Below are 25,406 nucleotides of genomic sequence, written 5' to 3'. Positions count from 1 at the left end.
GTATTATTGGGTTTGTAAAAGACCCAAATAGCACCAAAAAAATAGTGCAAAAAGAAGGAACTAGAAATTGAGCTATAGAGGAGTAACATTGTGTCTCACTGGGGTTAATTTAGTATCAATTTGAAATGTATTTTGATGAGCCCTAGAGAAACCACTAAAAAATAACAAAAAAATATGGTGAAAAAAACCAATAAGGAACTAAACTGTTACACTGGAAAAATTCACTTAATGTAAGAGAAGGCATTAAGTGAAGAATCGGGAACAAAATGTAGAAAATAAAAAGTAAAATGGCAAACACACAAATAACGATATCATTAAAAATATTTAATGTCAGTGGATAAAACAATCCAGTAAAAAGGCAGAAATTAGGGACGCCTGGGTGTCTCAGTCCGACTCTTGATTTTGGCTCAGGTCATGATCTCAGGGGTGGGATTGAGCCCGGCATCAGACTCTGCATTCAGTGCGGAGTCTGCTTGGGATTCTCTCTCTCCCTCTCCCTCTGTTCCTCCCCCTGCTTTCTCTCTCTCTCTCTCTCACTTTCTCTCTCTGAAATAAATAAATTTTTTTTTAAAGGCAGAGATTGTCAGGCTGTATAATGATCCAACTGTATGCTGTCTACACAACACACTTTAGATTCAAAGATATAAATGAATTGAAAATAAAAGGAAGGAAAAGAAATATATTATGCAAACAATACCATAAGAAAGTTGGAGAGGCTACATATCAGACAAAATAAATTGTAAAACAAAAAATATTATTACTGATAGAGACATCTTATAATGACAAAAGGGTCAATCCATCAGGAAGACATAAAATCATAAACAAATATGCACCTAAAAACAGAGCTTCAAAATATAAGAAACATACCTGAAAAGAATAAAGAGTAACAGATAATTCAACAATAATAGTTACAACTTTCAATAATGGATAGAAATATCCAAATACTTTCAATAATGGATAGAAAAACTAGGCAAAAGATCAAGAAGGAGATAGAAGACTTGAATGACAGCATAAGCCAACTAGACAAAATAGACATCTGTAGAACACTCCACCCAACAGCAGTAGAATTCTTCCCAAGTGTATATGGAACATTTTCCTGGATAGACCATATGCTAGGCCATAAAAAAAAAAAAAAAAAATCAATAAATGTGAAAGGATTGAAACCATACAAAGTACTTTCTCTAACTATAATAGAATGAAATCAGAAAGCAAAACCAGTGAAATTTGTGAAATTTATAAATATGTGGAAATTAAACAACTTACTACTAAATGACCAATGGGTCAAAAAAGAACTTACAAGGGAAATTGGAAAATACTTTGAGATGAATAAAAGTGGGGAGACAACACACCAAAGCTCACATGACTCAGCTAAATCAGTACCCAGAGGGAAATTTATATCTGTAAATGCCTGCATTAAAAAAAAAAAAAAGGAAAGATCTTAAATCAACAATCTAAGAGGGCCAACTAAACCCAAAGGAAGTAGAGGGAAGGAAATAATAAAGATTAGAGTAAATAAATGAAATAGAGACTAGAAATAAATAGTGAAAAGCAGAAAAACCCAAAGATTGTCCTTTGAAAAGATCAACAAAATTGATAACCCTTCAGTAAGATTGACAGAGAAGACTGAAATTACTAAAATCAAGAACAAAAGGGGGATATTGCCACCAACTCTACAGAAATTAGAATTATAAGCAAATAAGATGAATAACAGTATGCCAACAAATTAGATCGCTTAGACGAAATGGTCATATTCCTAGAAAGACTCAAACTACTGAAAATATTTTAAGAATAGAAAATCTGAATAGACTTACAGCAAGTAAAGATTGAACTAGCAAAAAAAAAACAAAAACAAAAACAAAAACTTCCAACAAAGAGAGTTGAGGTAGAGGTGGTTTCACTGATGAATTCTTTCAAACGTTTAAAGAAGAATTAATAGAATTCTTCACAAACTCTTCCAAAAAGTAGGAGAGATGGGAACTCTTCCCAACTCACTCTATGAGGTAATATTACCTTGTAACAAAACCAAAGAAATCACTGGAAAGGAAAACTACAAATCAGTTTTCTTATTAATATAGATGGAGCAATCCTCAACAAAATACTAGCCAACTGAATTCAATATATAAAAAGGATTATACACCATGACCAAGCGGGATTTATCTCAAGAATGCAAGGTAGATTTAGCATCAGAGTAAGTTAATACCCCTCATCAATAGAATAAAGGTTAAACATATTTCAGTACATACATAAAAATCATTTTATAAAATTCAACACCCCTTCACGATGAAAACAAATCAATATGCTAGAAATAGAAGGGCACCTGTGTAGCTCAGTTGGTTAAGCATCCATCTCTGCATCTCAGCTCAGGTCTTGATCTCAGGGTCGTGAGTTCAAGCCCTGCATTGGGTTCCACACTGGGCATGGAGCCTACTTTAAAAAATCCTAGAAATAAAGGGTAACTTCCTAATCTGGCAAAGTATCTCTATGAAAATCCCCCAGCTAACATCATACTTAATGGTTAAGTACTGGATGATTTCCCCCTAAGATGAGGAACAAGACATCTACTTTTGCCACTTATATTCAGCATTGTACCAAAGGCTCCAGCCAATATAGTTAGGCAGGCAAATTAAATGAATGCGAATGAATTAAAAGCCATGTTGATTGGAAAGGAAGAAGTCAAACTATCTCTGTTAGCAGAGCTGACATGATCTTGTATATGGAAAATTCTATGGAACTGCTAAGAAACTATCAGAACTAGGGCGCCTGGGTGGCTCAGTTGGTTAAGCGACTGCCTTCGGCTCAGGTCATGATCCTGGAGTCCCGGGATCGAGTCCCGCATCTGGCTCCCTGCTCGGTAGGGAGTCTGCTTCTCCCTCTGACCCTCCCCCCTCTCATGCTCTCTGTCTCTCACTCTCTCTCTCTCTCAAATAAATAAATAAAATCTTTAAAAAAAAAAAAAAGAAACTATCAGAACTAATAAGTTCAGCAAGGATACTGGATATAAGATCAATATACAAAAATCAATTGTATCTGTATACAGTAGCAGTGAGCATACCAAAAATGAAATTAAGAAAACAATTCAATTATAAAGTAGTACCAAAACAAACAAAATACTTAAGAATACATTTTTAAAAAGAAGCATAAAACTCATACTCTGAAACCATAAAAACATTTTTGAAAGAAATTAATCCTAAATAAATGGTCCATATTCACATATCCATATTCACATATTAACAAGAATTAATATTGTTAAGATGATACTAACTCATCTACAGATTCAGAGCAATCTCTATCAGAATCATTTGAAATTGACAACCCGATCTTAAAATTCATATAGAAATGCAAGAGACCCAGAATAGCCGAAAGAGTCATGATAATTAAATACACAGTTGGAGGACTCACACTTCTTGATTTCAAAACATTTTATAAAACTACAGTAATCAGAACAGTGTGGTACTGAGTTAAGGATAGACATATATATCAATAAAATAAAATTGAGATTCCAGAAATAAACCCTAACATTTATAGTCAACAGATTTTTACCAATGGTTAAAGACAATTCAATAAGGAAAGAACAGTCTTTTCAATAAGTGGTGTTGATCCAACTGGGTATCTAAATGCAAATAAATGAAGTTATACTCCTACCTCACACTATATATAAAAAATGAACTCAAAAGGGATCGAGTACCTAAATTTAAAAGCTTAAACTATAAAACTCTTGAAGAAAAGGTATAAATTTTTGTGACATTGGATTAGGCAGTGTTTCCCTAGATTTGACACCTAAAACACAAGCAACAAAAGAAAAATAGATAAATTGGGCATTATATAAATTTAAAACTTTTGTGCTTTAAAGAATGCCGTCAAGGAAGTGAAAAGCCAGGAAAAAAACATAATGTCACCAAAATGGTGATGTGTGGGAATCCACTCTCTATCCCCTCACAAAGATCAATGATTGGACAGTTATCCATGAAGAGAAAAACAGTTCTGGGAGAGGTCTGGAGTCTGCGTAAGAAACTTTAGCAACATTGTGGAACAAAAAACCTGAGAATAACCACAAAAGAACAGAAAGAAGACAACTTCATTTTACCTGCATCATTCCTTCCCCCAAGCTGACGTTGCACAGCACCAGGAGGGAACTTGTCAACCAGAAAGTGTTTTCCTTGCCAGGAAAGGAGGGGCAGGGTGAGCAACCAGCTTTCCCAACCTTTCAGGACATTGCCCCAAGGTTCTGCTTTAGTTTCACTCCACCCACACTGCAAAAGTTGACAGATAGAGGTGGCTAGGAGGAACAGGAAAGAAAAGGGATACCAATAGCAGCCATGCAGTGAGAGTGATTGTGACTCACGCACCTGCTCTGCAGATAAACCCAGCAGATTTTGCCACTGAAGAAGCGAATGGCCAGAACAGTTGCCACAGACACCTGGAAATTTCATCAGCTTATGCCCCAGAGGTATTCATATTCGTGATACTAGCCATCAAAATCCTCCTCGTTCCAATTCCCACCCCACTCTTGCCAGCTCCCAGGAACCACATGAGCATCCATTCCAGAACTCTGTAGCTGTGTGAGTACAAAACATCAGCCTAGACTCCTACAGCTGACCGAGTGTGTGTTCAGGGTTAGCCTTTCCAGCTATGCCCTTCCATACTGTAGGGTGCCATGTGTGAGTTTGGGGCTAGCCTGTCCATTTGTGCCCTTCCATACTGTAAGCCTGAAATCTGTCCCCAGCCTCCACTTCATTGTGCATGCAGGCAGGGGTACTACTGATAGAATATGCTGATAATTAGAGTCTCTGCAGCAGCCTGTTGGCCTGATTAGGCCTTATCATCTGTCACTGCCCTGCACCACCATGTTCACCTGAAGCTAGCTCCTCCACCTTTGCACCTGCACACCTCCAGCCTGACCCCTATGACTGGCCTACACTGTAGTACACACACCCAAGGAAAGAATGTGCAGCCACACTAACAGCCAGGGCCCTTGCAGCTACCAATGAGCTTGTAGTTGGCCCTGGCCTTTACTGCCTATCTTAGTCCTGAGCACTATGTATGTGTCTGCAACTGGACTCTACGACTACATAGGCACATGCAGCTGGCCCCTGTAGCCAGCCATGTGCACACCAGCTCTGGCCATCACCACTGCCTGCCCCGATCCCTATTCATTGGACCTGAAGGCACTGCTGAGGACACCAGTAGCCCTAGCAGCCACTTCAAACCCCTCACAGTTCTTGCCAAGAAACACATAGTTGTCAATGTGGAGGACCTCAGCAGCCTGAGCTGAAGAGACATTACACCCCACCAAATGTGGTGCTGCCACACACACCCATTCTTGGTACCCTGCGACACTAAACCCAAAGTCACAGCATGCTCCAGTGTGCTGTTATCCACAAGTAAAAGTCTTCCTTTACTGATATCAGTCCCTAAAGTCTGGAAGAGGTGACAGCATTTTCAAATGCACAGACACCTATACAAGGCTACAGGGATCGTGCAGAATCAGGGAAATATGACTCCTCTAAACAAACACGGTAAACCTCTGGTTACTGGCCCCAATGAAAAGAGTATTTTAAAACCAGCAAGAGAGGGGTGCTTGGGTGGCTCAGTTGGTTAAGCATCTGCCTTCAGCTTAGGTCATGATCCCAGGGTCCTGGGATCAAGCCCCATGTTGGGCTCCCTGCTCATCAGAGGAGTCTGCTTCTCCCTCTCCCTCCCCTGCTTGTGATCTCTCTCTCACTCCTCTCTCAAATAAATAAATAAAATCTTTTAAAAAAGAGAAAAAGAAAAAATAAAAACAGCAAGAGAAAAAAAAATTCTCTCTCACAAGGAAACTACCATATTATCAGCAGATTTCTTATAAAAGACCTTGTAAGCCAGGAGATAATGGGAGGTATATTCAAAGTGTTGAAAAAAAGAAACTGTTGGGGCACCTGGGTGGCTCAGTTGTTAAGCATCTGCCTTTGGCTCAGGTCATGATCCCAGGGTCCTGGGATCGAGCCCGGCATTGGGCTCCCTCCTTTGCAGAGAAGCCTGCTTCTCCCTCTCCTACTCCCCCTGCTTGTGTTCCCTCTCTCGCTGTGTCTCTCTCTGTTAAATAAATAAATAAAATCTTTAAAAAAATGAAAAAAAGAAACTGTATAGCAAGAATACTTTACCCAGCAAAGTTTCCTTCAAAATTAAAAAGAGATCTAGACTATGCAGAAGCTTTTTATTTGGATACCAATAGTTTATTTTTGCTTTTGTTTCCCTTGTCTCAGAGACATATCTAGAAAAATGTTGCTACGGCCAATGTCAGAAATATTGTCTCCTGTGCTCTCTTCTAGGATTTTTATGGTTTCAAGTTACACATTTAGGTCTTTAATCCGTTTTGAGTTTATTTTTGTGTATGGTATAAGAAAGTTGTCTAGTTTCATTCTTTTGCATAGAGTTGATCCGTTTTTCCATAGAGAACAAACTGATGGCTACCAGAGGGGATGTGGATGAGGGGATGGATTAAATAGGTGGTGGATATTAAGGAGTGTACTTGTGATGAGCATTGGGTGATGGAATTGTTGAACAACTTTATTGTACACCTGAACCTAATATAACACTGTATGTTAACTATACTGGAATTTTTTTTAAATTTTATTTTATTATATTAGTCACCATACAATACATCATTAGTTTTTGATGTAGTGGAATTTTTTCAAAAAAGAGATAAAGTCTTTCCCTGATGAACAACAGTTAAAGGAGTTCATCACCACTAGACCTGCCTTACAAGAAATGCTGAAAGTTCTTCAACCTGAAATGAAAGGGTGCTAATTAGTAACATGAAAATATATAAGACACTGGTGAAGGTAAGCAGATAGTCAGATTCAGAATATTCTACTACTGTAATATGGTGGTGTGTTAATACTAACTCCAGTGTACTGGTTAAAGGACAAAACTATTAAAAATAATTATAGATACAATAATTTGTTAGTTGATACACAATATAAAAAGTTGTAAAAGCAAGAACAAAAGGCAGGTAGTAAAAAGGTAGAGTTTTTGTATGGGATTAAAGTCAAATTGCTATCATTATAAAATAGACTGTTAGAGGTATAAAGTGTTTTCTGCATGCCTCATGGTAAACACGAAGTGAAAGCCTACAGTGGATTCATAAAACATAAAGACAAGGGAATCAAAGTATATCACCACAGCAAATCATCAGTTCACAAAGGAAGGTAGAAAAAGTTGGAGAAAGGAACAAGGGAACTACAAAACAGCCAGAAAACAATTAATTAGATGACATTAGTAAGTGAGGACTTACTCTAAATGCAAGTGGTGTGAATTTTCCAATCAAAAGACATAGACCAGCTGGATGGATAAAAAAACAGGACCCTACGATATACTGCCTACAGTAAACTCAATTCATCTTTTTTTTTTTTTAAAGATTTAATTTATTTATTTGACAGAGAGAGACACAGCGAGAGAGGGAACACAAGCAGGGGGAGAGGGAGAAGCAGGCTCTCCGCAGAGCACGGAGCCCGATGCGCAGGACTCGACCCCAGGACCCTGGGATCATGACCTGAGCCGAAGGCAGACGCTTAACGACTGAGCTACCCAGGCGCCTCAATTCATCTTTTTTTAAATTTTATTATGTTATGTTAAACACCGTACATTACAACATCAGTTTTTGATGTAGTGTTCCATGATTCATTATTTTCGTATAACACCCAGTGCTCCATTCAGTACGTGCCCTCTTTAATACCCATCACCAGGCTAACCCATCCTTCCACCCCCCTCCCCTCTAGAACCCTCAGTTTGTTTCTCAGAGCCCATAGTCTCTCATGGGTCATCTCCCCCTCCAATTCCCTCCCTTCATTCTTCCCCTCCTGCTATCTTCTTTTTTTTTTTTAATATATAATGTATTATTTGTTTCAGAGGTACAGATCTGTGATTCAACAGTCTTGCACAATTCACAGCACTCACTATAGCACGTACCCTCCCCAATGTCTATCACCCAGCCGCCCCATCCCTCCCACCCCCCACCACTCCAGTAACCCTCAGTTTGTTTCCTGAGATTAAGAATTCCTCATATCAGTGAGGTCATATGATACATGTCTTTCTCTGATTGACTTATTTCGCTCAGCATAACACCCTCCAGTGCCATCCACGTCGTTGCAAATGGCAAGATTCCATTCCTTTTGATGGCTGTATAATATTCCATTGTATATATATACACCACATCTTCTTTATCCATTCATCTGTCGATGGACATCTTGGCTCTTTCCATAGTTTGGCTATTGTGGACATTGCTGCTATAAACATTGGGGTGCACATACCCCTTCGGATCCCTACATTTGTATCTTTGGGTAAATACCCAGTAGTGCAATTGCTGGGTCGTATGGTAGCTCTATTTTCAACTTTGTGAGGAACCTCCATACAGTTTTCCAGAGTGGCTGCACCAGCTTGCGTTCCCACCAACAGTGTAGGAGGGTTCCCCTTTCTCCGCATCCCCGCCAACATCTGTCGTTTCCTGACTTGTTAATTTTAGCTATTCTGGCTGGTGTGAGGTGGTATCTCATTGAGGTTTTGATTTGGATTTCCCTGATGCCGAGCGATGTTGAGCACTGTTTCATGTGTCTTTTGGCCATTTGGAAAATGGAAACTTCTTTGGAAAAATGTCTGTTCATGTCTTCTGCCCATTTCTTGATTGGATCATTTGTTCTTTGGGTGTTGAGTTTGATCAGTTCCTTATAGATTTTGGATACTAGCCCTTTATCTGATATGTCATTTGCAAATATGTTCTCCCATTCTGTCGGTTGTCTTTTGGTTTTGTTGACTGTTTCTTTTTCTATGCAAAAACTTTTTATCTTGATGAAGTCCCAATAGTCCATTTTTACCCTTGCTTCCTTTGCCTTTGGCGATGTTTTTAGGAAGAAGTTGCTGTGGCTGAGGTCGAAGAGGTTGCTGCCTGTGTTCTCCATTAGGATTTTGATGGACTCCTGTCTCACGTTTAGGTCTTTCAACCATTTTGAGTCTATTTTTGTGTGTGGTGTAAGGAAATGGTCCAGATTCATTCTTCTGCATGTGGCTGTCCAATTTTCCCAACACCATTTGTTGAAGAGACTGTCTTTTTTCCATTGGACATTCTTTCCTGCTTTGTCAAAGATTAGTTGACCATAGAGTTGAGGGTCCATTTCGGGGCTCTCTATTCTGTTCCACTGATCTATGTGTCTGTTTTTGTGCCAGTACCATACTGTCTTGATGATGACAGCTGTGTGATAGAGCTTGAAGTCTGGAATTGTGATGCCACCAGCTTTGCTTTTCTTTTTCAATATTCCTCTGGCTATTCAGGGTCTTTTCTGGTTCCATACAAATTTTAGGATTATTTGCTCCATTTCTTTGGAAAAAGTGGATGGCATTTTGATAGGGATTGCATTAAATGTGTAGATTGCTCTAGGTAGCATTGACATCTTCACAATATTTGTTCTTCCAATCCATGAGCATGGAACGTTTTTCCATTTCTTTGTGTCTTCCTCAATTTCTTTCATGAGTATTTCATAGTTTTCTGAGTACAGATTCTTTGCCTCTTTGGTTAGATTTATTCCTAGGTATCTTATGGTTTGGGTGCAATTGTGAATGGGATCGACTCCTTAATTTCTCTTTCTTCTGTCTTGTTGTTGGTGTATAGGAATGCCACTGATTTCTGTGCATTGATTTTATATCCTGCCACTTTACTGAATTCCTGTATGAGTTCTAGCAGTTTCAGGTGGAGTCTTTGGGGTTTTCCACATAAAGTATCATATCATCTGCAAAGAGTGAGAGTTTGACTTCTTCTTCGCTGATTCGGATGCCTTTGATTTCTTTTTGTTGTCTGATTGTTGTGGCTAGGGCTTCTAGTACTATGTTGAATAGCAGTGATGATAGTGGACATCCCTGCAGTTTTCCTGACCTTAGGGGGAAGCTCTCGGTTTTTCCCAATTGAGAATAATATTCGCTGTGGGTTTTTCATAGATGGCTTTTATGATATTGAGGTATGTACCCTCTATCCCTATACTCTGAAGAGTTTTGATCAAGAAAGGATGCTGTACTTTGTCAAATGCTTTTTCTGCATCTATTGAGAGGATCATATGGTTCTTGTTCTTTCTTTTGTTAATGTATTGTATCACATTGATTGATTTGCAGATGTTGAACCAACCTTGCAGCCCATGGCTAAATCCCACTTGGTCATGGTGAATAATCCTTTTAATGTACTGTTGGATCCTATTGGCTAGTATTTTGGTGAGAATTTTTGCATCCATGTTCATCAAGGATATTGATCTGTAATTCTCCTTTTTGATGGGGTCTTTGTCTGGTTTTGGGATCACGGTAATGGTGGCCTCATAAAACGAGTTTGGAAGTTTTCCTTCCATTTCTATTTTTTGGAATGGTTTCAGAAGAATAGGTAGTGGGGCGCCCGGGTGGCTCAGTCGTTGAGCATCTGCCTTCGGCTCAGGTCATGATCCCAGGGTCCTGGGATCGAGCCCCACATCAGGCTCCCTGCTCCGTGGGAAGCCTGCTTCTCCCTCTCCCACTCCCCCTGCTTGTGTTCCCTCTCTGGCTGTCTTTCTCTCTGTCAAATAAATAAAATCTTTAAAAAAAAAAAAAAAGAAGAATAGGTAGTAATTCTTCTTGAAATGTTTGGTAGAATTCCCCTGGGAAGCCATCTGGACCTGGGCTTTTTTTTGTTGGGAGATTTTTGATTACTGCTTCAATTTCCTTAGTGTTATAGATCTATTCAGGTTTTCTATTTCTTTCTGGTTCAGTTTTGGTAGTTGATACATCTCTAGGAATGCATCCATTTCTTCCAGATTATTTAATTTGCTGGCATATATTTGCTCATAATATGTTCTTATAATTGTTTGCATTTCTTTGGTGTTGGTTGTGACCTCTCCTCTTTCATTCATGATTTTATTTATTTGGGTCATTTCTCTTTTCTTTTTGATAAGTCTGGCCAGGGGTTTATCAATCTTGTTAATTCTTTCAAAGAACCAGCTCCTAGTTTCGTTGATCTGTTCTACTGTTCTTTTGGTTTCTATTTCATTGATTTCTGCTCTGATCTTTATTATTTGTCTTCTCCTGCTGGGTTTAGGCTTTATTTGCTGTTCTTTCTCCAGTTCCTTTAGGTGTAGGTTTAGGTTGTGTATTTGAGACCTTTCTTGTTTCTTGAGAAAGGCTTGTATTGCTATATACTTTCCTCTCAGGACTGCCTTTGCTGCATCCAAAGATTTTGAACAGTTGTGTTTTCATTTTCATTGGTTTCCATGAATTTTTTTAATTCTTCTTTAATTTCCTGGTTGACCCATTCATTCTTTAGTAGGATGGTCTTCAGCCTCCATGTATTTGAGTTCTTTCCGACTTCCCTCTTGTGATTGAGTTCTAGTTTGAAACCATTGTGGTCTGAAAATATGCAGGGAATGATCCCAATCTTTTGGTACTGGTTGAGACCTATTTTGTGACCTAGGATGTGATCTATTCTGGAGAATGTTCCCTGAGCACTAGAGAAGAATGTGTATTCTGTTGCTTTGGGATGAAATGTTCTGAATATATGTGTGAAGTCCATTTGGTCCATTGTGTCATTTAAAGTCTTTATTTCCTTGTTGATCTTTTGCTTAGATGATTTGTCCATTTCAGTGAGGGGGGTGTTCAAGTCCCCCACTATTGCTGTATTGTTGTTGATGTGTTTTTTTGCTTTTGTTACTAATTGGCTTATATAATTGGCTGCTCCCATGTTAGGGGCATAGATATTTACAATTGTTAGATCTTGTTGGATAGACCCTTTAAGTAGGATATAGTATCCTTCCTCTCTCTTATTACAGTCTTTGGTTTAAAATCTAATTTGTCTGATAGAAGGATTGCCACCCAGCTTTCTTTCAGTGTCCATTAACGTGGTAAATGGTTTTCCACCCCCTCACTTTCAATATGGAGGTGTCTTTGGGTCTAAAATTAGTCTCTTGCAGACAGCATATGGATGGGTCTTGTTTTTTTTTTTTTTTAAAGATTTTATTTATTTATGTGAGAGAGAGAAACAGCACAAGAGGGCGGAGTGGGAGAGGGAGAAGCAGACCCCCCGCCGAGCAGGGAGCCCGATGCGGGACTCGATCCCGGGACTCCAGGATCATGACCTGAGCCGAAGGCAGTCGCTTAACCAACTGAGCCACCCAGGCGCCCTTGTTTTTTTTATCCAGTCTGATAGCCTGTGTCTTTTGATTGGGGCATTTAGCCCATTTACATTCAGGGTAACTATTGAAAGATAGGAATTTAGTGCCATTGTATTGCCTGTAAGGTGACTGTTACTGTATATTGTCTGTGTTCCTTTCTGGTCTATGTTGCTTTTAGGCTCTCTCTTTGCTTAGAGGACCCCTTTCAATATTTCTTGTAGAGTTGGTTTCGTGTTTGCAGATTCCTTTAGTTTTTGTTGTTTGTCCTGGAAGCTTTTTATCTCTCCTTCTATTTTCAATGACAGCCTAGCTGGATATAGTATTTTTGGCTGCATATTTTTCTCATTTATTGCTCTGAATATATCATGCCAGTCTTTTCTCACCTGCCAGGTCTCTGTGGATAGGTCTGTTGCCAATCTAATGTTTCTACCCTTGTAGGTTACAGATCTCATCTCCCAAGCTACTTTCAGGATTTTCTCTTTGTCTCTGAGATTCATAAGTTTTACTATTAGATATCGGGGTGTTGACCTATTTTTATTGAATTTGAGAGGGGTTCTCTGTGCCTCCTGGATTTTGATGCCTGTTTCCTTCCCCCAATTAGGGAAGTTCTCTGCTATAATTTGCTCCAGTATACCTTCTGCTCCTCTCTCTCTTTCTTCTTCTTCTGGGAACCCAATTATTCTAATGTTGTTTCATCTTATGGTATCTCTTATCTCTCGAATTCTGCCCTCGTGATCCAGTAGTTGTTTATCTCTCTTTTTCACCACTTCTGTATTTTCCATCCTTTGGTCTTCTGTATCACTACTTCTCTCTTCTGCCTCATTTATCCTAGCAGTTAGAGTCTCCATTTTTTATTGCACCTCATTAATAGCCTTTTTGATTTCAACTGGGTTAGATTTTAGTTCTTTTATTTCTCCAGAAAAGATTTCTCTAATATCGTCCATGCTTTCTTCAAGCCCAGCTAGTATCTTTAAAATCGTCATTCTGAACCCTAGTTCTGTCATCTTACTAATGTCTGTATTGATTAGGTACCTGGCAGTTGGTAGTGCCTCTTGTTCTTTATTTTTGAGGTGATTTTTTTCCATCTTGTCATTTTGCCCAGAGGTGAATAGATGAATGAGAGAACAAAATGCGAACAGGGCAAGAACGACCCCATAAAAATATATACTAAACAAATCAGAAGAGACCTGAAACCGGGGGAAAAGAAAGGGAAAGAAAGAAAAAAGTAAAAGAAATAGATAAAAAACAAACAAAAAAACAGAATATTATCAAATATGATCAGGCTGGTGCATAGATCAGTGCCACACACTAGATTTTGGGCATATTTTGGTCTGTTAGAAGAAAGTGCCTCCCAAAATTTTAAAGAAAGAAAAGTTTATATATGTACAAAAATAAGGGTAAATACAATGAAGGGATGGACTGTGACTGTAAAGATGAAAATTATGAAAGATTTTATAAAGGGAATTGACAAGATGTTGGTTGAAAAAAGAAAGAAGAAGATTTTTTAAAAAGGTGGGGAGAGAGAATGTGATTAGGCAGGAAACTAGAACAAAGCCATACACTAGAGATTTAGGGTATATTTTGGTCTGTTAGAAGAAATTGTATCCCAAAATTTTAAAGAGAGAACAACTTATATATGTATATATGTACATATACGTATATATATATATATGTATATATATATATATACGTATATGTACATATATACATATATATATATATATATATACGTATATATACAATTTCTATATATACGTATATATACAATATATACAATACAATTTTGATATATATATCAAAAATAAGGTTAACTACTATGAAGGGATAGAATATGACTCTAAAAATGAAAAATAAAGATTTTTAAAAAAGGGATTGATAAGATGTTGATTGAACATGGGAAAAAGAAAAATTCAAAGAGAAAAAAAGAAAATTAAAAACATTAACTCTGAAAGACCAAAGGATCATGGGGGAAAAGCCATGGATTCTATATGCAGTATTCCCCTAGTGCTGGAGTTCTGCCGTTCTCATTGATCGGTAAACTTGGTCTTGGCTGGCTGTTCTTGCTGATCTTCTGGGGGAGGGGCCTGTTGCCGTGGTTCCCACATGTCTTTGCTGAGGCTGAATTGCCCCACCATTGCCCGGGCTGGGCTAAGTAATGTGCTCGGTTTGCTCTCAGGAACTTTTGTTCCCTGCATGCTTTCCGTACAGCTTTGGAGGACCAGAGTGAAAATGGTGGCTTCCCAATCTCTGCCCTGGAGGAGCCAAGAACTCAGGGCCCCACTCCTCAGTGAGCCCCCAGGGAAAAGCAGTTAATCACTGCCGTCTCCCCGGTCTCTGGCCGCATTCCGTGCTCACCCGGCCTGTGACCGAGCCTTTCTACCTGTGGCACATGACCCCGTGTGGAGTCTCCAAACCCAGCAGATCCCTGCGGTGCGCTTCCGCGTCGCTCCTCCCGCGGGAGGAAGGTAAGTCTCCCTGAATCTGCCGCTTTTGGGTCCCTGCTGGAGGAGCAGTGGCCCAACTGTGCCGCGGATCATGGTTTATGGCAATCCTGAGCTGAGGGCCCACGCCTTGGCTCTGTCTCCACAGCCGGCTTCCCCTCTCCGATACCTGAGAGCTCTGCCGCACTCAGGCACCCCCGGTCTTTCTATGACCCCGATGGTTCTGAGACCACACTGTCCCAGCAAGGATTCCAACCCCTGCTTAGCCACTGGAGCAATGTCCCTCAGTGGAACAGACTTCTAAAAGTTCCGATTTTGTGCTCCGCGGCTCTATCCGTTGCCAGAAGCGCCTGACGGAGGCCCCCTCCCCCGCCATCTATCCTCCCGAATACCACCTCGTATTCACCTCTCCACGCGTCCTACCTTCCAGAAAGTGGTCGCTTTTCTGTTCAGAGAGTTGTTCCTCTTCTTTTCTTCGATCTCCTGTTGAGTTTGTAGGTGTTCAGAATGGTTTGATCCCTATCTAGTTGAATTCCTGGGACCAGACGAAATTTAGGTCTTCTACTCCTCCGCCATCTTGCTCCTCCCCAAACTCAATTCATCTTTAAGGACATACATGGGCTCAAAGCAAAGTGATGTTAAAATCTATTCTAAGCAAGTAGAAACCAAAAGGGAGCAGGGATAGCTGTACTTAGGCAAAATAGAATTTATGTGAAATATGGTAATAAAGGACAAAGGACAAAATAGACTTTAAGCGAAATATGCTAATAAAGGACAAAGACCTAATGATAAGTCCATCAAGAAGATATAACAATCATAAGCACCAGAGCACCTAAGTATATTAAGCAGATACTAACAGATATGGTGGGGAAAAGACAGCAATACAGTAATGGTAGGGGTCTTCAATGTCGAACTTTCAGTAATGGATAGATCATTCAGGCAGAAAATGAAAAAGGAAACATGAGACTTGAAACATACTTTAGACCAAATGGACCTAAGAGACATACACAGAACATTCTATCCAACAATAGCAGAGTACGCATTCTTCTTGAGTGCTCATGGAACATTCCTCAGGATAGATAAAATTATAGGTCACTGAAGAAGTCTTAGCAAATTTAAGAAGGTTGAGATCATACCAAGTATCTGACCATAATGGTATTGAATTCGAAATCAGTAACTGGAAAGAAGCAGGAAATTTTACAAATATGTGAATATGAAACAACACCTAAACAATCAAGGGTCAAAGAAGAAATCTAAAGGGAAATGATCTTGAAACAAATGAAAATGGAAATTCAATGTATTAAAACTTACGGGATGCTGCAAAAGCAATTCTAAAAGGGAAGTTTATAGCGATAAATGCCTGTTTTAAGAAAAAATGACCTAAACCTAACTTTATACCTCAAGGAATGAAGAAAAAGAACAAACTAAATCCAGTATAGACAAAAGGTAGGAAATGAGAAAGATCAGAAATAGAGACCAGAAATACAATAGAAAAGATTAATGAAACTAGGAGCAGCTTTTTATTTTTATTTTTTAAGATTTTATTTATTTTGACAGAGAGAGACACAGCGAGAGAGGGAACACAAGCAGGCGGAGTGGGAGAGAGAGAGGGAGAGAGAGAGAAGCAGGCTTCCCGCGGAGCAGGGAGCCCGATGCGGGGCTCGATCCCAGGACCCTGGGATCTCGACCTGAGCCGAAGGCAGGCGCTTAACGACTGAGCCACCCAGGCGCCCCTAGGAGCAGCTTTTTAAAAAGATAAGATGGACATGGCTTTAGTTAGATTGAGAAAAAGGAAGTCTCAAAACTAGGAATGAAAGAGGAGGCATTACAACTCATTCCACAGAAATACAAAGGATCATAAAGCACTACTATGAACAATTACATGGCAATAAATTGAAAAGCCTAGAAGAAATGGATAAATTCCTAGAAATATACAACCTACCAAAGACTGAATCATGAAGAAATAGAAAATCAGGGCGCCTGGGTGGCTCAGTCGTTAAGCGTCTGCCTTCAGCTCGGGTCATGATCCCAGGATCCTGGTATCAAGCCCCACATCGGGCTCTCTGCTCAGCGGGAAGCCTGATTCTCCCTCTCCCACTTCCCCTGCTTGTGTTCCCTCTCTCGCTGTCTCTCTCTCTCTGTCAAATAAATAAATAAAAATCTTAAAAAAAAAATCAGAATAAGGAGATGGAATCAATAATAAAAAAAAAAAATCAATAATAAAAAAATCTCCCAATAAAGAAAAGCTCAGGACCAGATAGATGGCTTCATGGGTGAATTCTCCCAAATGTTTAAAGAAGAATTAATGCCAATCCTTTTCAAACACTTCCAAAAAATTGAAGAGGAGAAAACACTCCAAAGCTCATTTTATGAACCAGCATTACCCTGATACCAAAGCCAGGTAAAGACACTACAAGAAAAGAAAACTAACTACTAATATCCCTGATGAATCTATCCTCAATTCATCAACAAAAATTCTCAACAAAATATTAGCAAGCTAAATTTAATAGTATATTAAAAGGATCATACATCATCATCAGGTTGGATTTATCTGTGGGATGCAAGCATGGTTCATAGGAATACTAATACATGTCCTATACCACATTAATACAATGAAAGATCAAAATTAAATGGTCATCTCAGTAGATGCAAAAAATCTTGATCAAAGTCAACATCCTCTCATGATAAAATGCTCTTAACAAACTGGGTATAGAGGTCACATACCTCAACATAATAAGGGCCATAGATGACAAGCTCACAGCTAACATAATCAGCAGTGAGTGTTTGAAAACTTTCCTCTAAGATCAGGAAAAGACAAGTGTGTCCACTCTCACCACTCCTATTAAACATAGTAGTAGAAGTCCTAGTCAGTGGACTTAAGCAAGGAAAAGAAAGAAAAGGCATCCGAATCAGAAAATAAGAATTAAAATTGTCTTTGTACACGACATGATCTTATATATAGAAAATCCTAAAGACTCCACCAAAACACTCTTAGAACAGATTTAAAAAAATCAGTAAAATTTCAGGATATAGAAATCAGTTGTGTTTCTCTACATTAACAATGAAATACCTGAGAAACAAAACAATTCTGTTCACAGTAACATCAATAAAATGCTGAGGAATCAATTTAATCAAGTAGGTGATCTGTACACTGAAAGCTACAAGAATTTTTTTTAAGATTATTTACTTATTTGTCAGAGAGAGAGAGCACAAGCAGGGGGAGTGGCAGGCAGAGGGAGAAGCAGGCTCCCTGTTGAACAAGGAGCCCAAAATGGGGCTCAATCCCAGGACCCTGGGATCATGACCTGAGCTGAAGGCAGGTGCTTAACCAACTGAGCCACCCAGGCGTCCCAAGAATTTTTTTAAATTAAAATTGACCTGCAATGTTATATTAGTTTCAAGTATACAACATAAATGATTCAACATTTCTATAAATTACACCGTGCTTATCACAATAAATGTAGTTACCATCTGTCACCATACAGTTATTACAGTCTTATTGACCGTATTTTCTATGCTCTACTTTTCACCCCCCTGGTTTATTTTATAACTGGAAGTTTATACTTCCTAATCCCCTTCACCTATTTCACCCATCTCCCCATACCTCTGCCCCTCTGGCAACCACCAGATTGTTCTCTGTATTTATGAGCCTTCAGGGTTTTGTGTGCTTTGTTGTTTGTTCATTTTGTGATTTAGATTCCACATATAAATGACATCATACAGTATTTTTCTTTCTTTGACTTTTTCACTCGGCATAGTACTCTCGGGTCCATCCATGTTGTCACAAATGGCAAGATTTTGTTCTTCTTATGACTGGGTAATATTCTATTGTGTGTGTGTGTGTGTGCGCGTGCGCGCACACGCGTGCATGTGTACACACACACACCTACCATTCCTTCTTTATCCATTCATCTATCCATAAGGACTTAGTTTCCTGCTGTATCTTGACTGTTAAAAATAATTCTGCAGAGGGCGCCTGGGTGGCTCAGTTGGTTAAGCGACTGCCTTCGGCTCAGGTCATGATCCTGGAGTCCCTGGATCGAGTCCCGCATCGGGCTCCCTGCTCGGCAGGGAGTCTGCTTCTCCCTCTGACCCTCCTCCCTCTCATGCTCTCTGTATCTCATTCTCTCTGTCTCAAATAAATAAATAAAATCTTCAAAAATAATTCTGCAGAAAACATTGAAGTTCACGTATCTTTTTGAATTAGTGTTTTCATTTTATTTGGGTGAATGCCCAGGAGTGGAATTATTGGATCATATGATAGTTCTACTTCTGATTTTTTGAGGAACCTCCATACTGTTTTACATAGTGGCTGCACCAATTTACAATCCACCAACAGTGCATGAGGGTTCCCCTTTCTCCTTACCAACATTTAGTATTTCTTGTTTTTTTTAAAAATTTAAAATCAATTAAATAACATATAGTGTATTATTAGTTTCAGAGGTAGAGTTCAGTGATTCATCAGTTGCATATAACACCCAGTGCTCATTACGACAAGTGCCCTCTTTAATCCCCATCACCCAGTTACCCCATCCCTTTACCTCCCTCCCCTCCAGCAACTCTCAGTTTGTTTTCTATAGTTAAGAGTCTCTTATGGTACCTCTCTGATTTTCTCTTATTTTATTTTTCCTTTCCTTCCTCTATGTTCACCTGTTCTGTTTCTTATATTCCACATCTGAGTGAAATCATCTGATATTTGTCTTTCTCTGACTTATTTCGCTCAGCATACCTTCTAGTTCCAACCACGTTATTGCAAATGGCAAGATTTCAGTGTATATGTATAGATACACCACATCTTCTTTATCCAATCATCTATTGATGGACATCTGGGCTCTTCCCATATTTTGGCAATTGTAGACATTGTTGCTATAAACATTGGGTTGCATGTGCCCCATCGAACATTATGTTTGTATCCTTTGGATAAATATCTAGTAGTGCAATTGCTGGGTGGTAGGGTAGCTCTATTTTTAACTTTTTGAGGAACTTCCATACTGTTTTCCAGAATGGCTGCACCAGTTTGCATTCCCACCAACAGTGTAAGAGGGTTCCCCTTTCTCTACATCCTTTCCAACATTTGTTGTTTCCTGCCTTGTTAATTTTTGCCATTCTAACTGGTGTAAGGTGGTATCTCATTGTGGTTTTGATTTGAATTTCCCTGATGGCTAATGATGTTGAACATTTTTTCATGTGTCTGTTAGCCATTTGTATGTCTTCTTTGGAGAAGTGTCTGTTCATGTCTTCTGCCCATTTTTGACTGGATTATTTGATTTTTGGGTGTTGAGTTTGAGAAGTTGTCCCGTTTCATAGGTTCCATTTTGTTGACTGAAGTTTCCTTTGCTGTGCAAAAGCTTTTTATCTTGATGGAGTCCCAATAGTTCATTTTTGCCCTTGCTTCCCTTGCCTTTGAAGACGTACCTAGCAAAACGATGCTGCTCTCCTCTAGGATTTTGATGGATGCTTGTCTCACATTTATTCTTTCATCCATTTTGAGTTTATTTTTGTGTATGCTGTAAGACAGTGGTCCAGTTTCATTCTCCTGTCTGTGGCTGTCTAATTTTCCCAGCACCATTTGTTGAAGAGGCTGTCTTTTCTCCATTGGGTATTCTTTCCTGCTTTGTCGAAGATTAGTTGACCATAGAGTTGAGGGTCCATATCTGGGTTTTCTATTCTGTTCCTTTGATCTGTGTGTCTGTTTTTGTGCCAGTACCATACTGTTTTTATGATTATAGCTTTGTAATACAGCTTGAAGTCTGGATTTGTGATGCCTCCAGCTTTGATTTTCTTTTTCAACATTCTTGCCTCTCTTCTTTCACCCATGGCGGCCGCTTACCACTTTGGCATAGCCTGCCCGTCATCCCAGGCTCACCTCTTGCTCTGAGAGCCTCCCAGTCCTCTGGTTTCCACCTGTTTGCAGCTATGTGTAACCCCTCAAATTAACACCCAGTTGTGTATTCTAATATCTTTTGTTGTTTTGGTGTTGTTGATTATTTCTCCAAGTACATTGCCAAGGTTTCCTTGAGGACCAGGCTGTCTAGAGATAAAGACACAAAGTGGTATAAGGGAAAAGATGGAGCTTTGGCTTTTTGGTTTGTCATCACCATGATTTCACCTCTTCTTAGCTTTGTGGCTTTGGGTTCAGTGCTTATCCTTTCTGAGGCTGTCTCTTTATCTATAAAATGAGGATTAAGAAGCAAATCCCGTATATCTAGTGTGCCCCTCTGATGGATATTTGTGTTCCCTGAGTGCCTTTGGCGTAGACAACAACAAAGTGGCAGTTACTAGTCCCATGATTACTAAAAGCCTAGGTTTTCCAATTCAGATTGTATACTGATGTTACATAGGGAAATAAGAAACATATTAAGAACCTTAAGATTATAGAAGTTTTAAAAGGAATACTTTTTTTTTTTTTTTGCATTGTAAAAGTAATGTGACCACATTTTAAAAGTTTGGGGTATTGGGGCGCCTCGGTGGCTCAGTCAGTCAAGTGTCCAACTCTTGGTTTTGGCTCAGGTCATGATCTCAGCATTGTGAGATCGAGCCCCGAGTTGGGCTCTGTACTGGGTGTGGAGCCTGCTTAAGATTCTCTCTCTCTCTCTTTTTCCCTCCCTCCCTCCGTCCCTCCCTCCCTCTCCCTCACCCTCTGTCCCTCCCCTCATCCCTCTCTCTCCAAAAAAAGTTTGGGGGTATTATAGAAGAGAAAAATAATCAATGACCCATACTCCTACCATAATGCAATTACTATTAGCATTTTGGTTTTACCCTCTTTGTGCATTTTCTCAATTTATTTTAACTTAAGTGTTTTCATCATGAATTACTTGTAATTATTTTAAGTTTTCATATCTACTTTCCCACTTAACATAGTTTGATTGTTTTCTTTTATTTATTTATTTTTAAAAAGATTTTATTTAAGAGAGAGAGACCGAGAGCAGGGGGAGGAGCAGAGGGACAGAGAATCTCAACAAGACTCTGCACCGAATGGGGAGCCTGAGGCGGGGCTTGATCTCATGACCCTGAGATCATGACCTGAGTCAAAACCAAGAGTTGGACGCTCAACTGACTGAGCCACCCAGGCACCCCAATTGTTTGCTTTTAAAAATAAGGAAGCAGTATTTTTATTTAATCATAAAACTTCATTTTTATGAATGATAAACTTATTTTTCTATTCTGGTATATTTCATATCTATTGAAATAATATATAGCAGTATGAGTTAAGAGTCATTAACTATATACTGACTGCATGGAATTGGTATTAAAATCCTTTGTGTTTAAGTAACAATTTCAATAAATTCCTAATCTTTTCTCCTGTTAAAAACTAAATTAAAAACAAATATGGCTATCAAGAAAATACGACTTTTCCAAAACAAGTACAATTAGTAGAAACAGGTCAAATATATGGCTTAAATTTTAATGATTTCTCTCTCTTTTTTTTTTTTAAACAAAGGTCCATTTTAGCTTCTTATCTTCTGAAGGAAAAGCTCAACATCTTGGGCAAGTTGGGGTGTCTGCTAAGCTGTGCAGGTTCTGTTGTGCTGATTATCCACTCCCCAAAATCTGAGAGTGTGACCACGCAAGCTGAGCTGGAAGAGAAGCTGACTAACCCAGGTAACTCCTTTCTAGCAAAGCTGCAAGAAAGCTTGCCTGTCAGTATGATCCTTCCAGGTATAGGGTGGAGTTGGCTTACCCATGGTCTGTTCTCCTAGACCCTGTGTTTGACTTTGCCTATGAGTGGCCATCGCTGTGCCCTGCTGGCTATAGCATCCCTCACTCCTGCTGCCCCAGGTGTGGGAAGAGGCCTCGTGGTCCATGCTTTCCAGACATTGCATCCCCCATCCCTGGGGTTCCGGACCTCTTCTGCTTTCTCCTGGACCTTAGGGACCTGGTGCATGGGTGCCTTCATCATCTGGCCCCCTCCACAACAGTCTCATCCGTTCCAGCCTCCCTTCCACACCCACCCAACCCCTGCTTACTGTGGCCTTCCGGTTCCCTGCCTCCCATGACCACCCCCCCACATGTCTCCTCCCACAGCCTCTCACCTCTCCCCACCTCCCAGTATTCGTACCCCACCTCCTTCCCGCATTCCTGCTGTTACTGCTTCTTGGTGTTAGTCCTGCTGGGGTCTGCTCTGGGCCGTCCTCGCCTCAGGACCACTGTGTGTCCAAGCCTCTGCACTTCCCTCTGATGTGAAGCCGAGAGCTGAGATCCAGTTTGATTTATCTTTGGATCTCCCACAGAAATTTCTCTATATTTTTTCTACGTATTTTTGACATACTATATATTTTTTGAGAAATGCTATAAAAAAAACAGTCTACATAATTATACCAGCCTAAAGTATAGATTCTTCTAAATTACTCCCAGTAGACCATCTTAATGTTGCTTACCAACAATTTTAGACAGGTACCAGCACAAAACTGCATCCACATGAATATCCCAAATACAGACATCTCTGGGCCACAAAAAAATCTGACCATTCTTTTATAGCTCTCAAATGGCTGTGACTGACATTGCAGCAGAAATATCTGTAAAATTTGAAAAGGGATTTATAATGAAATTAGCCAAGACTATTTCTCTGTAATTTTTTATCCCTAAATACTTAGTATTGTTCTATTTACTTTATCCTGTAAAAGCCAAAATATTTCCAAAACTGTGAGAAATGAGAGTACAAACACATGGAAAAAAAAAATCAGAAAACTGGATATGAATGTCCTGAAGGATTTACTTTATGTAATTTTCAGAACAATGTATCTTCCTTTTTTTTTTTTTGAATGGGGGCTGCGAAGGGAGAAGGAGAGAGAGAGAATCTCAAGCAGATTCCCCACTGAGCATGATGCCCTAACTGTAATATGAAGGACAAATAGCAGGTTGGTCCTTTATAATAAAATAGAATGCTCAGGTACGACTGTAGAAGACACTAAAGCCAGCAGACCCCACTGCATGTGGAGTTGCTGAGACACTGGCAGCTGCAAACACATGGGGTGTCATGCTATTAACTGAAACACTCAGGGGATATTGCCATCAGCAGTGGGATCCTCTGAAATGGAGAATAACTCTTGATGAAGTTATGAAAAATGCAGTGCTTCTTAAATATGTGCAAAAATTACTTTGTTTTGTATATAAACTGGGTACTAAGCTGTGGTAATTATAAACATGTTTTTCCCTTAGAAGCCCAAGGAGACATTCAGAAGTTGTGAGGAGAATGGGATGATTTTAATTGTGTGAAACTCTCTCCACATCCTAGGGCCCATGGCCTTTGCCTACTGTATGCAGCCCTTGATCCCCGCAACAGCCACAAATACCCCTACAGCATTCTCACATGTTCCTTAAGAAACCTCCCACTCTGGCCACACACACAAGAGCACTGTCTGCCTAGGTTTTGTTAAATTGACTCTAAAAAAAGAAAATAATCTGTTTTCCAGTGTTTGTGGGCTATTTGTGCATCGTGCTCCTTATGCTGCTGCTGCTCATCTTTTGGATTGCACCGGCCCATGGGCCCACCAACATCATGGTCTACATCAGTATCTGCTCCTTGCTAGGGAGTTTCACCGTGCCTTCCACCAAGGGCATCGGGCTGGCAGCCCAAGACATCTTCCACAACAACCCATCCAGTCAGCGGGCCCTCTGCCTGTGCCTGGTGCTCCTGGCTGTGCTCGGTTGCAGCATCATCGTCCAGTTCAGGTACATCAACAAAGCGCTTGAGTGCTTCGACTCCTCTGTGTTCGGGGCCATCTACTACGTCGTGTTCACCACCCTTGTCCTGCTAGCCTCGGCCATCCTCTTTCGGGAATGGAGCAACGTGGGCCTGGTGGACTTCTTGGGTATGGCCTGTGGGTTCACCACTGTCTCTGTTGGGATTGTCCTTATACAGGTGTTCAAAGAGTTCAATTTCAACCTTGGGGAGATGAACAAATCTAATATGAAAACAGACTAGGATGCAACAGGGGGTTGGGTGGCTCAAGGAATGGGAAATGGATGTGGTTTCTGGCCCTAATTGATGTGAAGTAGAAGAGACCCTAATCAATGGTATTAAAATTGCTTGCATATTAATGGGTGGTCTGGTGGACAGTGGGGAGCATCACTCAGCACCAGGGTGAGGGCCCAGCCCTTTGCAGTCTGAAGTTGCTAAATCGTTGTCTGGGCATCATCTCTCTCTGATGAGAGGAATCTCATGTTCATTGCCATTAACCTGGAAGCTTTCATGAATACTCTTTCCTTTTAAAATATTTTAACATTATTTAATAGAAAATAAAGATGGGCTCTTTCTGATTAGTCTTTGCAGGGGAGCAGATATTCTTACTTAGAAGATTACTTTGGAAATGGGAGAAATTGTTGTCTTGAAGTCTGACCATACAGTAAATGTGTCTGCACTTGTGTTATTTTGCATTAAGCATGTATAACATTCAGGTACCTCATCCAAATAAGAAGTATATACATTTAATTGTTTTTAATCCTCTAATGAGCTGACTCTCCCACCCCCTACTCCAAGACATTTTAATTGAAAATAGAGAGAGAATACATGGACATGATGCAGAGTTCCATTTATAGGATGACTTTCAGTAGCTCAAATCAATTTCAGTGCCTTTATCACTTGAACTCTTCACTTAATTTGATGATTACTATGTGTATGTTCTCTTAGATTAGAATAACTCTTTGATTATACTTTAATATTTCACTATTCAAAATATAAATGTGTAAAGCATTTAGAAATAACAGTATATTCATTTGTTGGAAGAAAGTCAAGGCAAAAGACACATAAGAGCAAATTGACCCTTTTAGCATGTAGTTATTATCCAATTAAAGACAATTGACTTAAGTAGCATAA

General features: G+C 39.6%; 1 protein-coding gene across 1 annotated transcript in view; it reads left to right on the top strand.

Moving 5' to 3' along the window:
- NIPA1 (NIPA magnesium transporter 1) overlaps positions 1 to 25,043 on the top strand; it is an 81,527-nt gene extending 56,484 nt beyond the window's left edge. The window contains exons 4-5 of the mRNA XM_021680627.2: positions 22,032 to 22,192; positions 24,004 to 25,043. Of these exons, the coding sequence (XP_021536302.1) occupies positions 22,032 to 22,192; positions 24,004 to 24,515 (673 nt within the window). The 3' untranslated portion in view covers positions 24,516 to 25,043. The remainder of the gene's footprint in view (positions 1 to 22,031; positions 22,193 to 24,003) is intronic.
- Positions 25,044 to 25,406: the final 363 nt, after the last annotated feature.

The sequence above is a fragment of the Neomonachus schauinslandi genome, chromosome 9, assembly GCF_002201575.2.
Source record: "Neomonachus schauinslandi chromosome 9, ASM220157v2, whole genome shotgun sequence".
In the NCBI taxonomy this organism is placed as follows: Eukaryota; Metazoa; Chordata; class Mammalia; order Carnivora; family Phocidae; genus Neomonachus; species Neomonachus schauinslandi.
Note: the sequence above shows the minus strand (reverse complement) of the source record. Positions and strands in the feature narration are given on the sequence as shown.